General features: G+C 40.9%; 1 protein-coding gene across 5 annotated transcripts in view; it reads right to left on the bottom strand.

Annotated features, from left to right (window-relative positions):
* Window positions 1–17,820, bottom strand: part of PDK3 (pyruvate dehydrogenase kinase 3) — a 61,877-nt gene that overhangs the window by 30,835 nt on the left and 13,222 nt on the right. For 4 of the 5 annotated variants that reach the window (XR_014227439.1, XR_014227440.1, XM_082304308.1 and 1 more), the window contains exon 2: window positions 8,555–8,696. Coding sequence is in view for 3 of the 5 variants with exons in the window: in XM_082304308.1 (XP_082160434.1) it covers window positions 8,555–8,696 (142 nt within the window). In the remaining 2 variants the exon portion in view is untranslated. Of the gene's footprint in view, window positions 1–3,024; window positions 3,395–8,554; window positions 8,697–17,820 lie in introns of those variants that run through there. The other variant, XM_082304309.1, reaches the window with a different exon arrangement.

The raw sequence follows: 17,820 nt of genomic DNA, 5'->3' as shown, positions 1-17,820 counted from the left end.
GAGCCACAGCCCACCGTCCACTGAAGATGAGTTCCTGCAAAGTGCAACATGTGGCAGATAGGAAGATATTGCAGCAGTTCTAACTATGCAGGGACAGGCTATGTGATGTGGAGGATAGAGAGGCAGGGGAAGAATCATCAGGACCGTCAGCTGGAGGAGGGACTGAGTTTCTGAAAGAGTGAATGAGAACTGATCTCCTTTGAGAATGTGTCCTTGCAAGTACTCCCCTTTTATTAATTCACACTGGAAAAATCTGCTTTACTCTGTGAACTCAGCTGCTTCACCTGCAAGACTTAACACGTAACAAATTACGATCACCCTCACTCCTCTGTTTCACAGAGGTACGTGTTCTTCAACATCATCTGCCTCATATGAATCAAGGTCAATCAAGCTAATGATGGGTACAGGATGGGAAAAAAGGTACCATTATTACAGTGAGCAAAACACAGTAATAAGCAATTGGCAAAGGAACTTCAAAATGAAAGATGGGAAAGTGGTGGACAAGGCACTGAGGCAATTCAGGGCGTCATCAGTTTGGCTCTACGGAGGCAATAAGATGAGCTTTTGACTTCTTGCCAAACCAGGCAATGTCATGCAGGAGCAATACTTAAGACCCATTCCTGTGCTCAATTTTGCTCTGCCTCTGCTGAATATATGATGCTCCACAAACAGTCTTTGCTACCTCCTTCACCATTTCCTTGATGGGTGATGAGAACATATCTAAGTCATTCAATCCACAATTGTCTCAAAGAGGAAACTGACTTTCTGGACTTTTTCTGTGAATAGAGAAAAGGGTATCATTCATGTAGCATCCTTTTCTTGCAAATACATTTAGGAATGAAAAAAGCCATGTGACTTGACTTAAGACCACCAGCATTGTCAGATTGGACCAGTTCTCTCATGCTGTGGGTTGTAATACAAGAAGAAAGCTAAGATCTTCCTTTGTAATTGTCCTGGTTTCAGCTGGGATAGAGTTAATTTTCCTAGGAGCTCCTATAGCACTGTGTGTTTGGATTTAGTATGAAAATAATGTTGATAACACACTGATGTTTTAGTTGTTGCTAAGCAGTGCTTACACTGGTCAAGGACTTTTCAGCTTCCCATGCCCTGCCAGGTGCACAAGAAGCTGGGAGGGGGCACAGCCAGGACAGCTGACCCAGACTGGCCAAAGGGCTACGCCGTACCCTATGGTGTCATGCTCAGTATGTAACTGGGGGAGTTGGCCCAGGGGGAGTGATCACTGCTCAGGGACAGGCTGGGCATTGCTCAGTGGGTGGTGAGCAACTTCACTGTGCATCACTTGTTTTGTATATTCTTTTATCATTATTATTATTTTTCTTCCTCTGCTGTCCAATTAAACTGTCTTTATCTCAACCTGTGGGTTTTACTTTTTTTTCCCCCCAATTCTCTCCCCCTCCCCACCAGGAAGGGGGGGAGGGTGAGCAAGCAGCTGTGCGGTGCTTAGTTGCTGACTGGAGTTAAACCACAACAATAATTAAATAAATATTTGCTGTCTTAAATTTATTTGTGTGGTAAAAGGAAATCAGGCAAAATATTTGATTCTACACAGAAAAGCAATCTACCTAAAAAATACCTGCATGATTTCTATGAAGGAGTCTTATTCCATTCCTCAAATACTGGTTGATCTCTTGCCACCCAATGCCTGTGTCTACATTAGCATTTTTATTTCCAAATCTAAGCCTGTGGTATGGTTTTGAAATGAATCCCCCAATAATCTTCACTTAATCCACACTGCTTATATTTGCACAGTGGTTTTGGCACTTCTCAGAAGGTCAAGTTCTTCTCAGAAGAAACTAAACTGGAAGCTGCTGTAGATGTGCATCAAATGTGTGAAACTCAAGGCAGCCATCATGACCTGAACCAATGAGTGGGCCAAAACGCTATGATTTCTCCAGCACAGGCACAATACATGCCAGGAGGCAGACTCTGGACTGTCCCAAGTATGCTCCACACTGCAAAGTGTTTCTCATATTACATAAAAGACCAAATGCTGTAGGTGTCAGCAAGTTTGTGAACAACCACCCCCTACTCTTTATGCTCCCATCTCCCAACCTTTCAAACCTTCCTCCTGGTTTGAAATCCTTTCCCTTCCTGCTTTAATTTCTGTTGTCATCCTCCCTGTTTTGTGGAGGCCTTTTTTTTCCTTGCCCTCTCTTTGTTTTTCCCCACACCCCCAGTCCACTCTTGTACACCCATTTTCATAAAAGCAACAATAGCCTTTTCTGCCTCCCAGAACACCCAGGGCTGCAAGCCAGCTTTCCAAGGAAATTCAGAATCACAGAACCATTTAGGTTGGAAGAGATGTCTTGAAATCATCGAGTCCAACCTCCTTGCTCAAGCAGGGTCAGCGAGAGCAGGCTGCCCCGGACCATGTCCAGTTAGGTTTTGAATATCTCCACAGACGGAGGTTCCACAGCTTCTCTGGGCAACCTTTTTGTGGTGTTTGATCACCCTCACTGTAAACAAGTTTCTTCTGATGTTCAGATGGAATTTCACATGCTTTAATTTGTATTCACTGACTCTTGTCCTGTCACTGAGCACTACTGAAAAAAGTCTGGCTCCCTCATCTTCATTCTCTCCCATTAGGTATTATACACACTGATAATACCCACCACCCCACTGCCCACCGAGGCCTTCTCTTTTTCAGGTTGAACAGTGCAGATGGCTTGCTGAATATCTCTAAGGAGATACTCAGCTCTCTCAGCTTCTTCCCATATGAAAGATGCTTCAATAGATCTGTGTCATGAAAGAAGGGACAGCTTCTCTCATGGCAAAATAAGTCAGAGGAGGTTATTAGGGAGCTGCTCACCCCCATCTGTCATCATATAATATTATGGAAGTCCTGTTTCTGAAGATCCAGGACAACCACCACGCTTGAGAAGCAACACAGCAGGTGCTTTTCACTATGGACCTCCTACCACGAATCTCAAACATCGGCAATCCTGTGCTGATGCTGAGGATAAACCAGCAATGAGTATTTCTGGTACTGAAGGGAGCCGATACCTGGTTTTTGTGCTGTGTGGATTTGACTGGTTGCCTGCCATTACTGGTACGCTGTATTGAGATTCGTGCTCTCCACTATTGGGACACTGGTCCTAAGGCTGCAGCCCCTGGAATAATTAAACATCACTACTCCTGTGTTGAAGGATCAGCACTTTTACTAGAGTATCAGGCAGGGGCCAGCCAAGTGTTCATCTAATGCAGGAAGCAATTGTGCAGAAAACTGTCTCAGTCAGAAAGACTAAAACAGGTCTCAACCAGAAAAAAGCTGCCAAACATGGTCACCAGTCTTCAGCACAACCAGCAGGCGGAACAGCTTCTGAGGCCATTATGCCGCAAGCTCAACATAGCACCAAGGAGGAACTGAGAGTTTCTGAAACAAAGGAAAATTACACAAACTAAATGCTCTAAGGAAATTTATAAATGTGCTAAAGTAATTTCTCTTTAATCTTTGTAGTAATGGAGAAACTATGGAAACAGGCAATGCTTTTTCTTTAGATAGAGTTATCAAAAATATTTAGATGTCTCTTTCTGATTCTAAAGTAAATTGATATTGCTTTAGAAGTCAAGTTCATTAGCACAAGCACTGTATCCAGCAAGTTAGAGGGACTAGCTCAGAGAAACGGTTATTAACTTTAAATCTAAGTTACTCAAATCTCTTCCATCACTTTTACTATTTCTTCCAATTCCTTGACTAAATGAAGCTGAAAAAAGTAGCCTTACATCAAACAAATCTAACCCACTGTCCAATGCCCACCAGTGTACATTACCCAACCAGGGATGTTGTAACAGCTTGTATATTATCCCAAGTCTCTAAATAAAAACTGAAAGCTGCAAATGCTGTACGCCTTTCTCTTTCATCCAGTTGTGATTTCTAGTTTTTACACAAAATTCACTCCCCCACACTCCCTCCCAAACAGCTCAAAATTAAAGAAATTAAGTAAGAACTTGTTTAGAAGGAAATTTATAACTGGTTAGCTGTAATAAATAATTCACAACACTGTCTTCACCACCACCACCATTACAATCTGCCTGATGGTGAGCAGTCAGCAATTTAGTTCACTCCTGTAATAGCTAGTATGTGTAAAAAAGGTCATTCCCCTTTCATACAACTCATCTATTTCCTTGAATTTTCTTTTGATTTGAACTGTGGGTGCAGATATGGATAAATGAAGGTGGTAACTACAGAATTTACCAAGCACTGAAAAGCAAAACCTTGTGATGTTTTAAACACACTTCACACACAATTACCAGCCAGCTAGAATAAAGTAGAAAAGTACCAGAATAATGGATGACTTGTTATATTATTAGTAAATGAATACAACTACACAGGACACAAATCTACAAAAAAACCAAACCAGCATAGATGAAAAAAGAGAACGTCAGTTATATTTTGCTATCTTCAGTAAGTCATCAAAAGCAGAAATCAAAGCCCTTGCCCTTCAAAGCTGTTGTCTTTCCAGTGTTTAATTTTTTATCACAACAAACTACAATTCATTGGGCAAGCTCTTTGGTTTCAAGCACCCTTTAGCCTTGTTCTTTTGTTAGTCACTGCCAGGTAGATTGAATTCTTGTCAGTCTGCCAAATGCAATAATTCTAGAATGGCACATTTCATACATGAAATCACTATAAATGCCCATAATGTCAACTGCAGATTTCCTTTTTCTTTTTTTTTCTTTAAACTCATGCAAGATACCTTTGCTTTTTCCCTACGTGTATTTCACTAAGATTTTCCTTTAGAATCTCTCTAATACCAAAGCACTGAAAAGGTAAAACATATCTCTATGGTAACACAATCTTGTTAGCACAGTCTGAATGTAAAAAACAGAGGAAAACCAATTATTAATCCCCAAACTGTACTGATTTCTCTAACGGGTCTTTCCAAGGAGATAAATGGAAATTTACAGCCTTTTCCAGGGAAAAGTACTAAAGAACCGTAGAGAAATTTGGTCAGGGTTAATTAAAATGTGAATTTTAGATATGACTGAATAGCATATTGTGCAAACCTCACACTCACTTTAGATATTTTACAAGCTCTGACCTTATCCATTATAAGGTTTTATTGTAACTATTTTCCCTCATCATATCACATTAGCGATGATATCCTTTATTATGCAATTCTGCCACATGTTCAACATCCTACCTGCAGCGCACTTTAGCTAAGGAGTGCCCTCGGAAAGCTGGCCTGAAAAAGGCCCACTTCTTTGGAACTTGTAAGTTGCCCGTTAATTTTGAAAAGAGAAAATAAGTTGTTGATCCCTAGCACAAGGGATGTTGATCTGTCCGTTATTTGGAATCACTACAGTTCACAGCCAGAGCATATTAACTGTGTTATTATTTTGATTCACTTTAATCCTTCCTTTGCTACTCCATGCAAAACATACACATAAACTAAGTTATGAACTCAAACTGGGACAGAGCTAGCGTTTTACCTTTGTCCAGACTGAAATGCAAAACCATTTTTTTTTGTTCATAGTTCACTCTGTGGGTAATGCCAGCTTTATTCAGAAAAGCGTAGCCGAGTAGCACAAAGGAAGGACAGCTGTCTTGCCTATCCTCATTGCTGCACACATCAGGCTAAGGAACCCAGAAAGGAAAGAGAAAAAAAAAAATACCCTTCCTGAGAGCAATCAAGCAATCAGTGGTAAAATCTGTTAGGCAGCGCAGTGCAGTCAAAGAGCATGGTACAGGAAGCAAAGTGCCTACAGCGTGACCATGAAGATGGATTAGAGAACTGAGATGAGAACAGGGATTGCCTGCAGCAGGGAGCATATTCTCAGAAGTGACAAGATGAGGTTGCTTCCCAAGGGACCTATAAGGGAGTAGAAAATTCATGCAATCCAGAATGTCACTGCCTGGCAGGACAGAGGACTGACAGGAAAGGATGCATGCTGTACAGTAGGCAGGGTTAATTTGTTTTCTTACTCCACCAAAGCTAAGTTCCATCTATTTACAGAGCCACTGTACTCCAATTTAAAAGTTTTAATAAAGCCTACTTTAAAGATTAGGAGCTTTTTGTATTTTTTGGCATGCTGACATTAAGGAATAGACTGGGAAATCAAATTTTAAAGCTCCAGCTAATTTGGAGTCTTGCCAAAAGCACATAAAAACATAGGCTTCTAGTGCAAAGTGGTAGCGTAAATAAATCATAAATATGCTGGTGACTCCATAAATTACTGAAAATTAGCAAATAAACAGATTAAAGTGAATAATGCATTATGTCTTTGCTCACTTGTGGCAAATGTACATCAGATTTTTTGTTTGCATATTAATAAATTGTCAAGCTTCCTCAACCTATGGCATAGTGAAAATAAAGGATCATGAAATCAGATCTGAAAAAAATTCTTTCTTGAAGTATCAAAACAAGTGCGTCAAGAAGAGGTTTCTTCATTTTACAAGTTCACAAAACAGCTGAACAGCTAAATTTATATTTATTCTACTGCATAAAATTCAGGAATCTCGCTCTAGATATGTCTAAACTTTAGGGTAAGAAATTATAAATGTTTCAAAACCTGCTATCAGCATAGTTGCATAATACTCAAGGTCATTCACATTGAAGTTAATAAAACTGTTTTGTTTTGCTATTTTTAGAAGCTAACTGATCCAGTAAATTTTGCCCAAGGCTCATCACCAGTATATCACTAGGACTTATAATCTACCGGTAAATGTTTAAAAAGGCAATTAAAAACCTCTAAACAGAAAAATAAAAAATAAGCTCTTTAAAGTCCACATCTATAATCAGGGAAACAACATGCTACTGTTATTTTTGTTACTTCTGACATAAGATCACAAAAATATTCTTGCATGATCTCAGTGAAGATATTCCTTTCCACAAGAACTGTTAGTTAACTGAGGATCAAAATTAGAAGAACACTATGACAAACAGTTTGATTTCAAACTTCCATCTCTGGGTTGTATGTCTACTTGAACTTCTTCATCACTCTGAAGTCTGATATTTTGGCCCATTTAACAGAAAACTATCACTCTACAGCTGTGACAGTGCAAATCACATTATCATATAAAATATAAGATTTGGATAAGTATCTTACAGTCATTATATATTCTAACACACTCAAGACTGATTTTTTTTTTTTTTTTCAATCAGTTATATCGCAGCCATAAAAGTAATCTCATGAGTCCTCAAACCTCTAAGCAAAAATTCTGAAGGGGCATCCACTCTAAACACCCATTCAGTTCCTTTGCCAGAAGTGATCCAAATGTTGCTTGACTCTGTATTAGCAGGGTAAAAGCATATGCCACAGAACATATATTTGGACTAGAAGAATTACGCTGTAGAGTCACAACAGAAAAATTATTCCCTTTTCTTCATTTACTTATCTGTCCACATTTCACTAAAGACAGCTTCACAAGTCACCTAGATTAGAAAAGCCTAAAAGGCCTGCTTATTATCCACTCTTTCCCATTTGGCATAACAGCTACCGGTAACATCAGCCAGATGATATGCGCCTTCAAACCTTGCAAGCTGCCACTTAACCACAACGTGATTGTTATTCTGTGGCTCCACAGCATTTACATGTATTCGAAGCACTTAATCACTATGTTTGAAGTGGCCATCAATACAGCTAGTATTAACTTTCATAGAAACATAGTTAAACCGAAGTACACAATATCATATATCCTAATTAATATTTTCTAAGTCTAAAGCTTGATAAATGAGAGAGACCAAACCCAGCAGTCAATATACAGTCAACATGGAATTTCTTGGCTCAAGGGCTATGACTGAACTTAACAGAAGCCTACAACATTAACTGCTGTTACAGTGAGATAAGCTGTTATTCACAAAGGGAAGTTTGCTGTATACTGCAAAGATATTTTTAAATAAATTCTTCAGATCAAGTATTTGCAGGTAGAGAGACAATAAATACCCCATGAACAACAATTTTTTTAGAGTTTAATACATACAAGACAGTAGTCTCCAAACCTCACTGAACACACAAGTAGGCTAGAAATTAATTACTGTGGAAGAGATGACAGGACTTTGAATCGCTTTGTATGTACACTAGTTATTACAATGGAGAATGTTACTTACTGGATGACACCAGATTTTTGTCCCATTCCATAACTTCCACTGAATACCAGGTTATGTTTTTAAAGATTTAGCAATGGGAAGAACAGACAAGGTTTAAATTTTCTTTCAGTATTTTTGACAAAGGAAGAATAAGGAGAAAGAACAGCTATTTCAAGAAGTCGTGAGTGCAATACAGTAAGGAATATTTAAAAAGCTTGCTCTTGGAAGTTACTGACTGATTCTAATCGTCTGGGAGACAACAGTATGCTTTTACTAACTTAAAAGACTAACTTACAAATTCTTATCTCTAAGATCCATACTAGAGTATTCACTTAACATTAGACGGAAGAAAATGAAACTCCGTTTGACAAGAAATGTGCATTATAAATGATTCAAGGCAGAAAACAGACTTCAGTTCAAGACAATTCAAGCTGAGTTGCAAGTAATGCAACAGAGTGTTAGTTTTACATTAATTTTTCAGTCCACATTTTTTTTAAACTTACCAACTCTGTACTAGCCCAACTGAAGGCCTGTTAAGTAAGTTATCAGGCAACAAATTGACTTCTCGCATGGTGTTTGCTAGTCGCACAGGAAGTTCTTTCCGCAGAAACATGTATGAAGTCTTCTCACATGCATTGTCACGACCTGTTAGAAGGAAAGAAAAAACCAGATGTCCATTGCAGCAGATCAAATTTAGACTTCCCAGTGCTAGAAGATTAAAAAAATCACTTGTGGAAGTAAAAAGTTTAAAAATAATTTCTTTCAGTACCCACCTTCACTTTCCTCTCACTCCCAAGACACATATTATACTTTTACCCTCCTAGAGCTCAACCCCTTTTATCTGACATTCTTCCTCATTTCACATCATCTCATCCTCTCTCCTATAAATAAAAATCTCTCATCCTCTAAATAAAAATCATCAAATACAAAAGACTTCATATTAGCTGGAAATAAGACCCCCAAATACCAGCTTTTATCAGTATGACTTTTCTACTGAAGTGAGCTTTTAAAAAGCATGTGCTGTGCACATAATGGAGGGTAAGGAATGAAAACTAAGGGACAGAGCAGAATGGCAACAGCTGGCTGATGTTTCATGTCACAAGCTCCTCAAACCTAAGTACTTAAACATTTCAGCAGCACCTTGAAAGACCAGCAAAGATCATCCTCCCTCCTAGGACTAGCCTACAAGATGTTCACTAGGCACCTGGAAGGAAAGTGCAGTGCTCATCACCACACTCCCATTTGGAAAAGCTGCAGCTGAGATTATCTTGGACTTTCACTTTTAAAACAGGTTTTTATCTAGCACAATATTTTGAAAATAAAATTTAAAAAACCCACAAACAGTCAGAAAGCAAATAAAAGAGATCCAGCAAAATACTTCACTGAGGACCTAACTGGAACAGTGGTAATTCTCTGGAGCCACCCTACATGAATGAGAAGACTGACATGACTAATAGCATTCTTCAGCTAAACTAGTTACTGGAAATACCTACAAAACTTTAACTACAAATATTTCAAAGTATAAGATGTTAAGACTCTCGCCCAAATAGTTCAGATGGAACTGACTTGACATACTTTTTTGTATTTTGCAGCATTTCACAAGTGGGGGAACTCCCCACCATAATTAATTTCTAAAAAGTCCAGGTAAATTAAAATAATAAAAAAAAAAAAATCCATGTTTTCCTTGTAATGAACAGTCAGTATTCTGCTTTTGCCTAGAAAGACAGCAAATGTCTTTTGTGATGATAACCAGCACAACCGCTTGCAAAATTTGTGAGTGAAGGCATAATACAAGAGCTATAAATTATGTTCAAGCAAACCAGAAAGTGTTAAAAGCACTGCTATGCACATAATCACTGAGATTTGCAATTTGAAAGACTCAAGTACAACGCAGCCAGCACAATCAAGGTGATACTTTTTAAGACAGTCCCATTATAATCAGCTGAACAGCAGAGTTTTCATCTTTTTTGCATAGGTAACATGCATTGATGGATTAGTTCCCAAACCGTAACACAAGCTTGGGGGAATATGCAGGAAGAATGAGGGTTTCCCTTTTTTCTTGCTCATTTATGTATCATCAATCAGTGGATCACTAAATTCTATTAGTGTCAGCAATTCTATTGTTGTTCTTTCAGCAAACATTTGGACCTATTTTACTTATTTGCATTTTCACATGTTCAATTACAAATACAGACATCCTGTCAAAATTAGACAAAGGAAACAAGAAATTACATTGTTGTTTTCTGTGAAGCACAGTAATGATTTCAGAGTTCAATTAAGTTAGATACCAATTCACCTACAATAGAGGATACACACTTGTTTGTATCCGGACAGCAGGGAAAAAACTCACCGACTAGCTCACCCCTATACCTTCTGGGCTGGAAAAACCCTCAGGAACAAAGATGACAACTGCTTCTTCCCAAGAGTGACTGAGAGCAAGTTTAGCTGTTTTCTAGGCAATAAAAAGCAAAAGGAATGAAAGAGCCCAGAGAGAGAACGAGGAAACGGTGAACAAGAACCCAGAGCCCGCAGGAGTGCGTGAAAGGGCATGGGGGCCCTTCACGGACACGGTCCCCGGGTTTGTGCACAGCAGAGGACAAAAGCTGCTAGACTGGAAAGCAGGACTGGCAGAAGAGACCTGCTTCCTCTCCTCCCATGAGCAAGAGCACATCTCTATTCACTCCATCTCACCCCAGCAGTTCTAAACTGCCTCTTTTTAAGGAGTTGCCTTGCTGTAATGTACAGCTACGTTTTAGGGACCGAGCCCTTTGGGGTCCCTTTGCACGCTCAGTGCGGGAAAAGGAAAGGAAGTTCTGCTTCAAGCCTGCCTAACCTGAAGGCTTGCTTCACCATAACGTCAGTGCATCTGTTTGGGTTGGGGCACGTGGTCAGAATATCGGCTGCTTAGCTGTATGCAATTTATCTGAGGGCCTCCACAGAGTTACTTTGGCTTCTGGCCTAAGTTCAGTTATCTGCTTGCTAAACAGCACGTGCATGGGAAGAGAGAACGTCTGTTCACTAGGATCAGCAACAATTAGATACCCTCCAGCTTTTGAAGCAAAAAGCAAACTGTGCCCTAACAGTTGCTCCTTGGCTGCTGTTCATCGCAGCAAGGCCTATACAACCACATTCGTCAAAATGAGGGACATCCTACTAAGTACAAAATATAAAATCCGAGTCTGTAAGTTAGGTATTTTCTTAATCTAATTTCTCATACACAAATAAGTCTAAGTTCTAAAGATCTTTCTAGAAACAGCGTTCTAGTAAGCTGTACTGCGACGTCTGCAGGTTTAGTCTACAGTCAGATATAATTTTTTTTCATAGGTTGGCTTTATTTTTTTTGCTTTATTTGTTACATCTTTTTTCAAAATATACGGCATCCATTCTTGATTTTGTTATCACTCCAGCTGGGTCAATACACATGGCCAGAATCAGGCTTTTGTCTTAAACACCGTAGCCTAAAGCCAGTTTAAATCCACCAGTTTCAGTTCAAGGGAATTTGAAGTCACTCCCTCAGGGTTAAAGTGAAACTTGTGGATAATCTCTCCTTGATGTATACTGCAGCCCCCAAGAAGTTACTCCATAATACAAATATATAAACCAATGACCTGCTTACCTTTCTATGAATTCAAATGGAAGAAAGAATACAGAGAAAAAAGAGAAATAAGTACTCTTATGCCCTAGTGCAGACTACACTGCACTAGGCATCAAGGACTGTATTTAGCTTTATTTCCAAGAACAGGGGTGCTGTGTCAGAGACTTGTTTAATTATGGTGCAATGAAGACCAGCGGCAGCAGCAGACTTCAAGGCAGAACGTAATGACATGGAAGTATAATATTAGCATGGCGTCATAATATACTAGGAGCACAGCTTTTGTTATGAATTACTAATAGAAGGCCCACTGCTTTTGTACTTGAAGCAATGCATTGCAAATACAGCTTTATGCTATCTTGTTAAGTTATACGAAATTAAAATTCATTTTTAACTCTGAGGAGTCATGAATTTTCACCTGCAAATCACTGAATCACTGAACTATAGGAATACTGCCAGAAGAGTCTGGTCAGAAGATGCAATGTGAGGATCGAACAGAGAGGGCCTGGTGGGTGATGTGGTGGTCGGGGGCTGCCTTGGGCTCAGCAACCAGCAACCATGGAATGACAGAGTTTTCAATTCTTGGAGAAGTAAGGAAGGGGGTCAGCAAAACCGCTCCCCTGAACTTTAGAAGGGCAGACTTTGGATTGTTTAGGAGTCTGGTTAACAGAGTCCCTTGGGAGGCAGTCCTGAAGGGCAAAGGAGTCCAGGAAGGCTGGATGTTATTCAAGAAGGAAGTCTCAAAGGCGCAGGAGCAGGCCATCCCCATGTGCCATAAGTCGAGCAGGCGGGGGAGAAGACCGGCCTGGCTGAACAGAGAGCTTTGGCTGGAACTCAAGAAAAAAAGGAGAGTTTACGACCTTTGGAAGAAGGGGCAGGTGACTCGGGAGGACTACAAGGATGTTGTGAGGTTATGCAGGGAGAAGATTAGAAAGGCGAAGGCCCAGCTAGAACTTAAACTGGCCACTGCAGTTAAAGATAACAAAAAATGTTTTTACAAATATATCAGCAACAAAAGGAGGGCCAGGGAGAATCTCCCTCCTTTGTTGTATGCGGAGGGAAAAATTGCCACGAAGGATGAGGAGAAGGCTGAGGTACTTAATGCCTTCTTTGCCTCAGTCTTTAATAGTCAGACTGGTCATCCTCAGGGTTTTCAGACCCCTGTGCTGGGAGATGGAGACAGGAAGCAGAATGAAGCCCCAGTTGTTGAAGAGGTGGCAGTCACCGACCTGCTCCTCCACCTGGATGCCCACAAGTCCATGGGGCCAGATGGGATCCACCTGAGGATACGGGGGGAGCTGGCAGAGGAGCTTGCCAAGCCACTCTCCATCATTTATCAGCAGTGCTGGTCAACCTGGTCAACCTCTGCAAGAAGAGTCGGAAGGAGGATCCAGGGAAGTACAGGCCTGTGAGCCTGACCTCGGTGCTGGGAAAGGTCATGGAGCAGGTCACCCTGAGTGCCATTACACGGCACGTGCGGGACAACTGGGGGATCAGGCTCAGCCAGCATGGGTTTATGACAGGGAGGTCCTGCTTCACTAACCTGGTCTCCTTCTATGACAAGGTGACCCGCTTAGTGGATGAGGGGAAGACTGTGGATGTTGTCTACTTGGACTTCAGTAAGGCCTTTGACACTGTCTCCCACAGCCTTCTCCTGCAGAAGCTGGCTGCTCATGGCTTGGATGGGTGCACTCTGTGCTGGGTTAAAAACTGGCTGGACGGCCAGGCCCAGAGAGCGGTGGGGAATGGAGTCAAATCCAGTTGGCGGCCGGTCACGAGTGGTGTTCCCCAGGGCTCAGTGTTGGGGCCGGTCCTGTTCAATATCTTCACTGATGATCTGGATGAGGGGATTGAGTGCACCCTCAGTAAGTTTGCAGATGACACCAAGTTGGGTGGAAGTGTCGATCTGCTGGAGGGTAGGAAGGCCCTGCAGAGGGACCTGGACAGGCTGGATCGTTGGGCCGGGGCCAACTGCATGAGATTCAACAAGGCCAAGTGCCGGGTCCTGCACTTGGGTCACAACAACCCCATGCAACGCTGCCAGCTGGGGGAGGAGTGGCTGGAGAGCTGCCTGGCAGAAAAGGACCTGGGGGTGTATGTATGTGAAGCTTTTTCTTTATGCCAGTGATCATAGAATCATAGAATCGTTTAGGTTGGAAAAGACCCTTAAGATCATCAAGTCCAACCGTTAACCCAGCACTGCCAAGTCCACCACTAAACCATGTCCTCAAGCACCACATCTACCCTTCTTTTAAATATCTCCAGGGATGGAGACTCAACCACTTCCCTGGGCAGCCTGTTCCAGTGCCTGACTACCCTTTCAGCGAAGAAATTTTGTCTAATATCCAACCTAAACCTCCCATGGCACAACTTGAGGCCGTTTCCTCTCTTCCTATCACTCGTTACTAGGGAGAAGAGACCAACCCTCACCTCGCTACAACCTCCTTTCAGGTAGTTGTAGAGAGCAAGAAGGTCTCCCCTCAGCCTCCTCTTCTCCAGGCTAAACAACCCCCATTCCCTCCGCTGCTCCTCATAAGACTTGTGCTCTAGACCCTTCACCAGCTTCGTTGCCCTCCTCTGGACACTCTCCAGCACCTCAATGTCCTTCTTGTAGTGAGGGGCCCAAAACTGAACACAGTACTCGAGGTATGGCCTCACCAGTGCTGAGTACAGGGGCACTATCACCTCCCTGGTCCTGCTGGCCACATTATTTCTGATACAAGCCAGGATGCTATCGGCCGCCTTGGCCACCTGGACACATATCTTTAGGTTTTTACTCTTCTTAATGAAAGTTATATTTTCAAGCTAACTAAGAAACTCCCAGATTATACCTACGGTGCTTACAACTTAACCCAGAATTTGACCAAAGAGTGTGAAGGAAAAGCACATGTAAAATAACCCCCTCTACTTAACACTGGTAAATTACATCAATTTCTGAGCATCTTCTAAAAGGGTAGATGGACCAAGCAGAAAACCAGATGACCACAACAGTAAAACAGTCTGTGACAAAGGAATGAATGAATCTGACTGGATTTACATAAGAAGAAATAGATAAAGAATACAGCAACACTCTTCAAAGCCTTACAGTTGACTACAGAGGTGGCAGCAGTAACCTAGTCCATCAAGGACCAAACAAGTGTTAGACTCAAACTGCAGAAGACTCAAGTGATAATTTAACAGAAACTTCCTGATGGTAAACACTGTAAAAGACAGCAACCTGCTCTGCTTTTTTGCCATCTCTTTTACTAGTGAAGTTAGACACCTGCCCAAAATTACATTAAGCTAGTTGAGTCGGTCTCTGAACTGGAGATTAGACTGAACACTGCGTAACATTCTTTGTCGCCCTAATTCTCTCATGACCCAAGAGGAAGAAAGCGATCACCACGTACGTTGTCAATCACCTGCAAAAAGAAAGCAGTGCAATTTTGCACACGGAGAGAAACAAGCAAAAAGTGAGAACTCTGAAGCAAGTCAGAGTTAGTAAAAACGCAGCACAGACTGCGTAAATTAAGTTATACAATAGAAGTTACTTTGACAGAAAAATGGCAATAAAAAGCAAGATATTTGTGAAGGAAGTAATCTTCAAATTATTTCAAATGATTACTACTTCATGCATACCTAGAGCAAAAACTGAAAGAAATGCCAAGTGTCAGCACAGTAGGTCTTTAAAAAGGTTTAAAAAGAGGTTGTTTAATAAATGCTCTACCATCTTCAGTCTTCTGAACAATCTTACCTCTCTGAGCTAGTCAGTCACCCTATACAAAACTCGTATAGAAAAGCATATTCTTGGCCTCCTCTCTGCCACCTTCCAATCTTCAGTTCAAAACCAACACCAGAGAGATTGTGATGCCAATCTTGAGACTCTTTTGTTTAAGTACAAGTCAACGTAACAGACTGACAACAGATACAGCCCTCAACATAGTGAAAATGAGAAAATACATTAGTTGAACAAGGATCTAAGCAGTGACCTGCTGGACTTTACATCAAACTAAGGTCAGTGAAGGTTGTCTATGGACACAATAGAATGCCTTACACACAATAGAAACAAGTCAGGGTTTGTAACAATACAGTGGGAATGGTACCTACACAGACATTGCTGCATTTGGAATGGTCACCATCAGAGAGAGAGAGAGAGAGAATGTCTCTAAACGATGGTGGATTTGCTTATGCAGTGAAGTATGACACACCTACAGAACTGATTTGACTGTCATTGCTCAAGTTTAAGTTGAGAATATAGGTAAACTTATTTAAATAGGACAGTAAGACATTAAGATTTCATAAAACGTTCACACAGAAGGTGGCATTTAATATTAAAATCAATTTTCTTAGATGCGAAAAGGTGTTAGACATTTCCACCAAAAATAAATCATGCCATTTATTCAATTAGACAGGTATCAGAGGTGAAAAAAAGAAGAATAAGAAAACATAAATAAAACATGATTGAGAAGCTTTGAGGAAACGCAGGTCACAAAAGCAGACTTGAATGCATTAGGTCTTCCAAATACAATACCATCAGGAGGGAAAAGACCAGAAGTGGAATGTTTTGGGGTTATACATCAATATTATCACTGGTGGACCTTTAATCCAAAGGAAATTCAGGAAGCTGAGTTCTACTTCCAGACAGTTTTCTCTACTAATCTATTTTTGCTTCTCTGGGATTCAACTCTTCTCTGAACATTTACTCATCTCTTCCCTGTTTTTCTCTTTCACCTTTTACCCCACTCATACTTACAATCATAGTGCTAAGAAATGGAAAACAAATGTAACGTTGGTAACAAGGCCCACTCAGGCTCTAGGGATCACATGCCTGTCGCATGTAGTGGAAAAAAAAGTATTTTTCAATTGGAAGGAATGAACATTCATCACAGTGCTCCCCCCGAACCAGTATCTTTTCAGTTCCTTCCCTTACAGTGATGGAATTTGACAACTGTTGCAAAGCTGGACCTAGAGACAACTTTTGTTCTGGGTCCTGCAACAAGAGGCACAAACAACGTAGAGGCTATTCACACACATGCAGCAGACCCTGATTCAATTCTGGCAATACGAATTGCCCCAGCAATACTATGCTGTCCAAGATTCAGATTACAAAAGGATTAGTTCCATACAGAAGGCTGTACACAAACCTCGATTTTGCTGCAGAAGAGGGCAGAAACTCAGCATGAGACCATGAACTCTGGTTCCTCCAGAACATTATCAAATGCTCTCAGTTCAGCTGCCAGATTCCCACATTCATGAAATACCCATTTGAGAACAGACAAGAGTAGTAGTCCTTCATAGATGATGAGCAAAGTCACTTGCTTTGAAAACCTAATATGGCTGTCACATCCCTAGCAGGTACTGGACTGCTGGGGTCACATCGTAAAAGCATCAGTAGTTTTGAGTATTAACACTTATCTGTCAGAGGAGACAGGAAAAGAAGAAACTAAGTGCCCTTTTTAGTCTTTTCACAGCACCCAGAGGTCTAGTTCTCTCCGTTAACTATCTCTCTAACACCAAGCTGAGACATTAGATACCACACTACTTTAAGACTCAAAAGCAGCGAAGTCCCACCTGTGTGAGAGGAGGGACTCCATTCAGAATCCATAAAAACAAGATCAGAAGCCTTTCACCTCCTATCCCTGTGAAACTACTACTATTGCTTTTATCTAGGGCAAAATAAAGGAAGAAAGACGAGAAGGCAGGAGTGATCGGCCATATCTACTCTCTTCTCTTGAGCTTCCAGAATACTTCTTAGCTCCTGTACAGGCAAACAAAACAAACAAACAAGTGAAGCAGAGGGATGGAGATATCTTCAAAAGAATACACAAAAAGATCAAGGCGTCAGAGTGGACTGAGTAAAAGCTAAAACTAATACTTGCTGCTGAAGCTAGGAAAACAGAACTAAAGAAGGATGGATGAATTCCACTGATTATACACCACTTCAGGAGCATGGGCTAGGTATTAAAAGGCAAACAAGCTATGCTTGCACAGCCCCAATAAATGTGGCTACAAAAACAAACAAACAAACAAACCCCAAACAAACAAACAAAAAAAACCAAACCAAAACAACCCCAACTCCCAAACCATTCCTATTCCCCAAAAGAAATAAAGACATTTTCAGCATGCTCTCTAGGTATTTATCTCACCAACCACTAAAAATACCAATCCCACAAAAAGCATACTGGGTTTGTTTGTTTG

The sequence above is a fragment of the Platalea leucorodia genome, assembly GCF_965183815.1.
Source record: "Platalea leucorodia genome assembly, chromosome: 2".
NCBI lineage: Eukaryota > Metazoa > Chordata > Aves > Pelecaniformes > Threskiornithidae > Platalea > Platalea leucorodia.
This window is presented reverse-complemented; position numbering and strand designations above follow the sequence as displayed.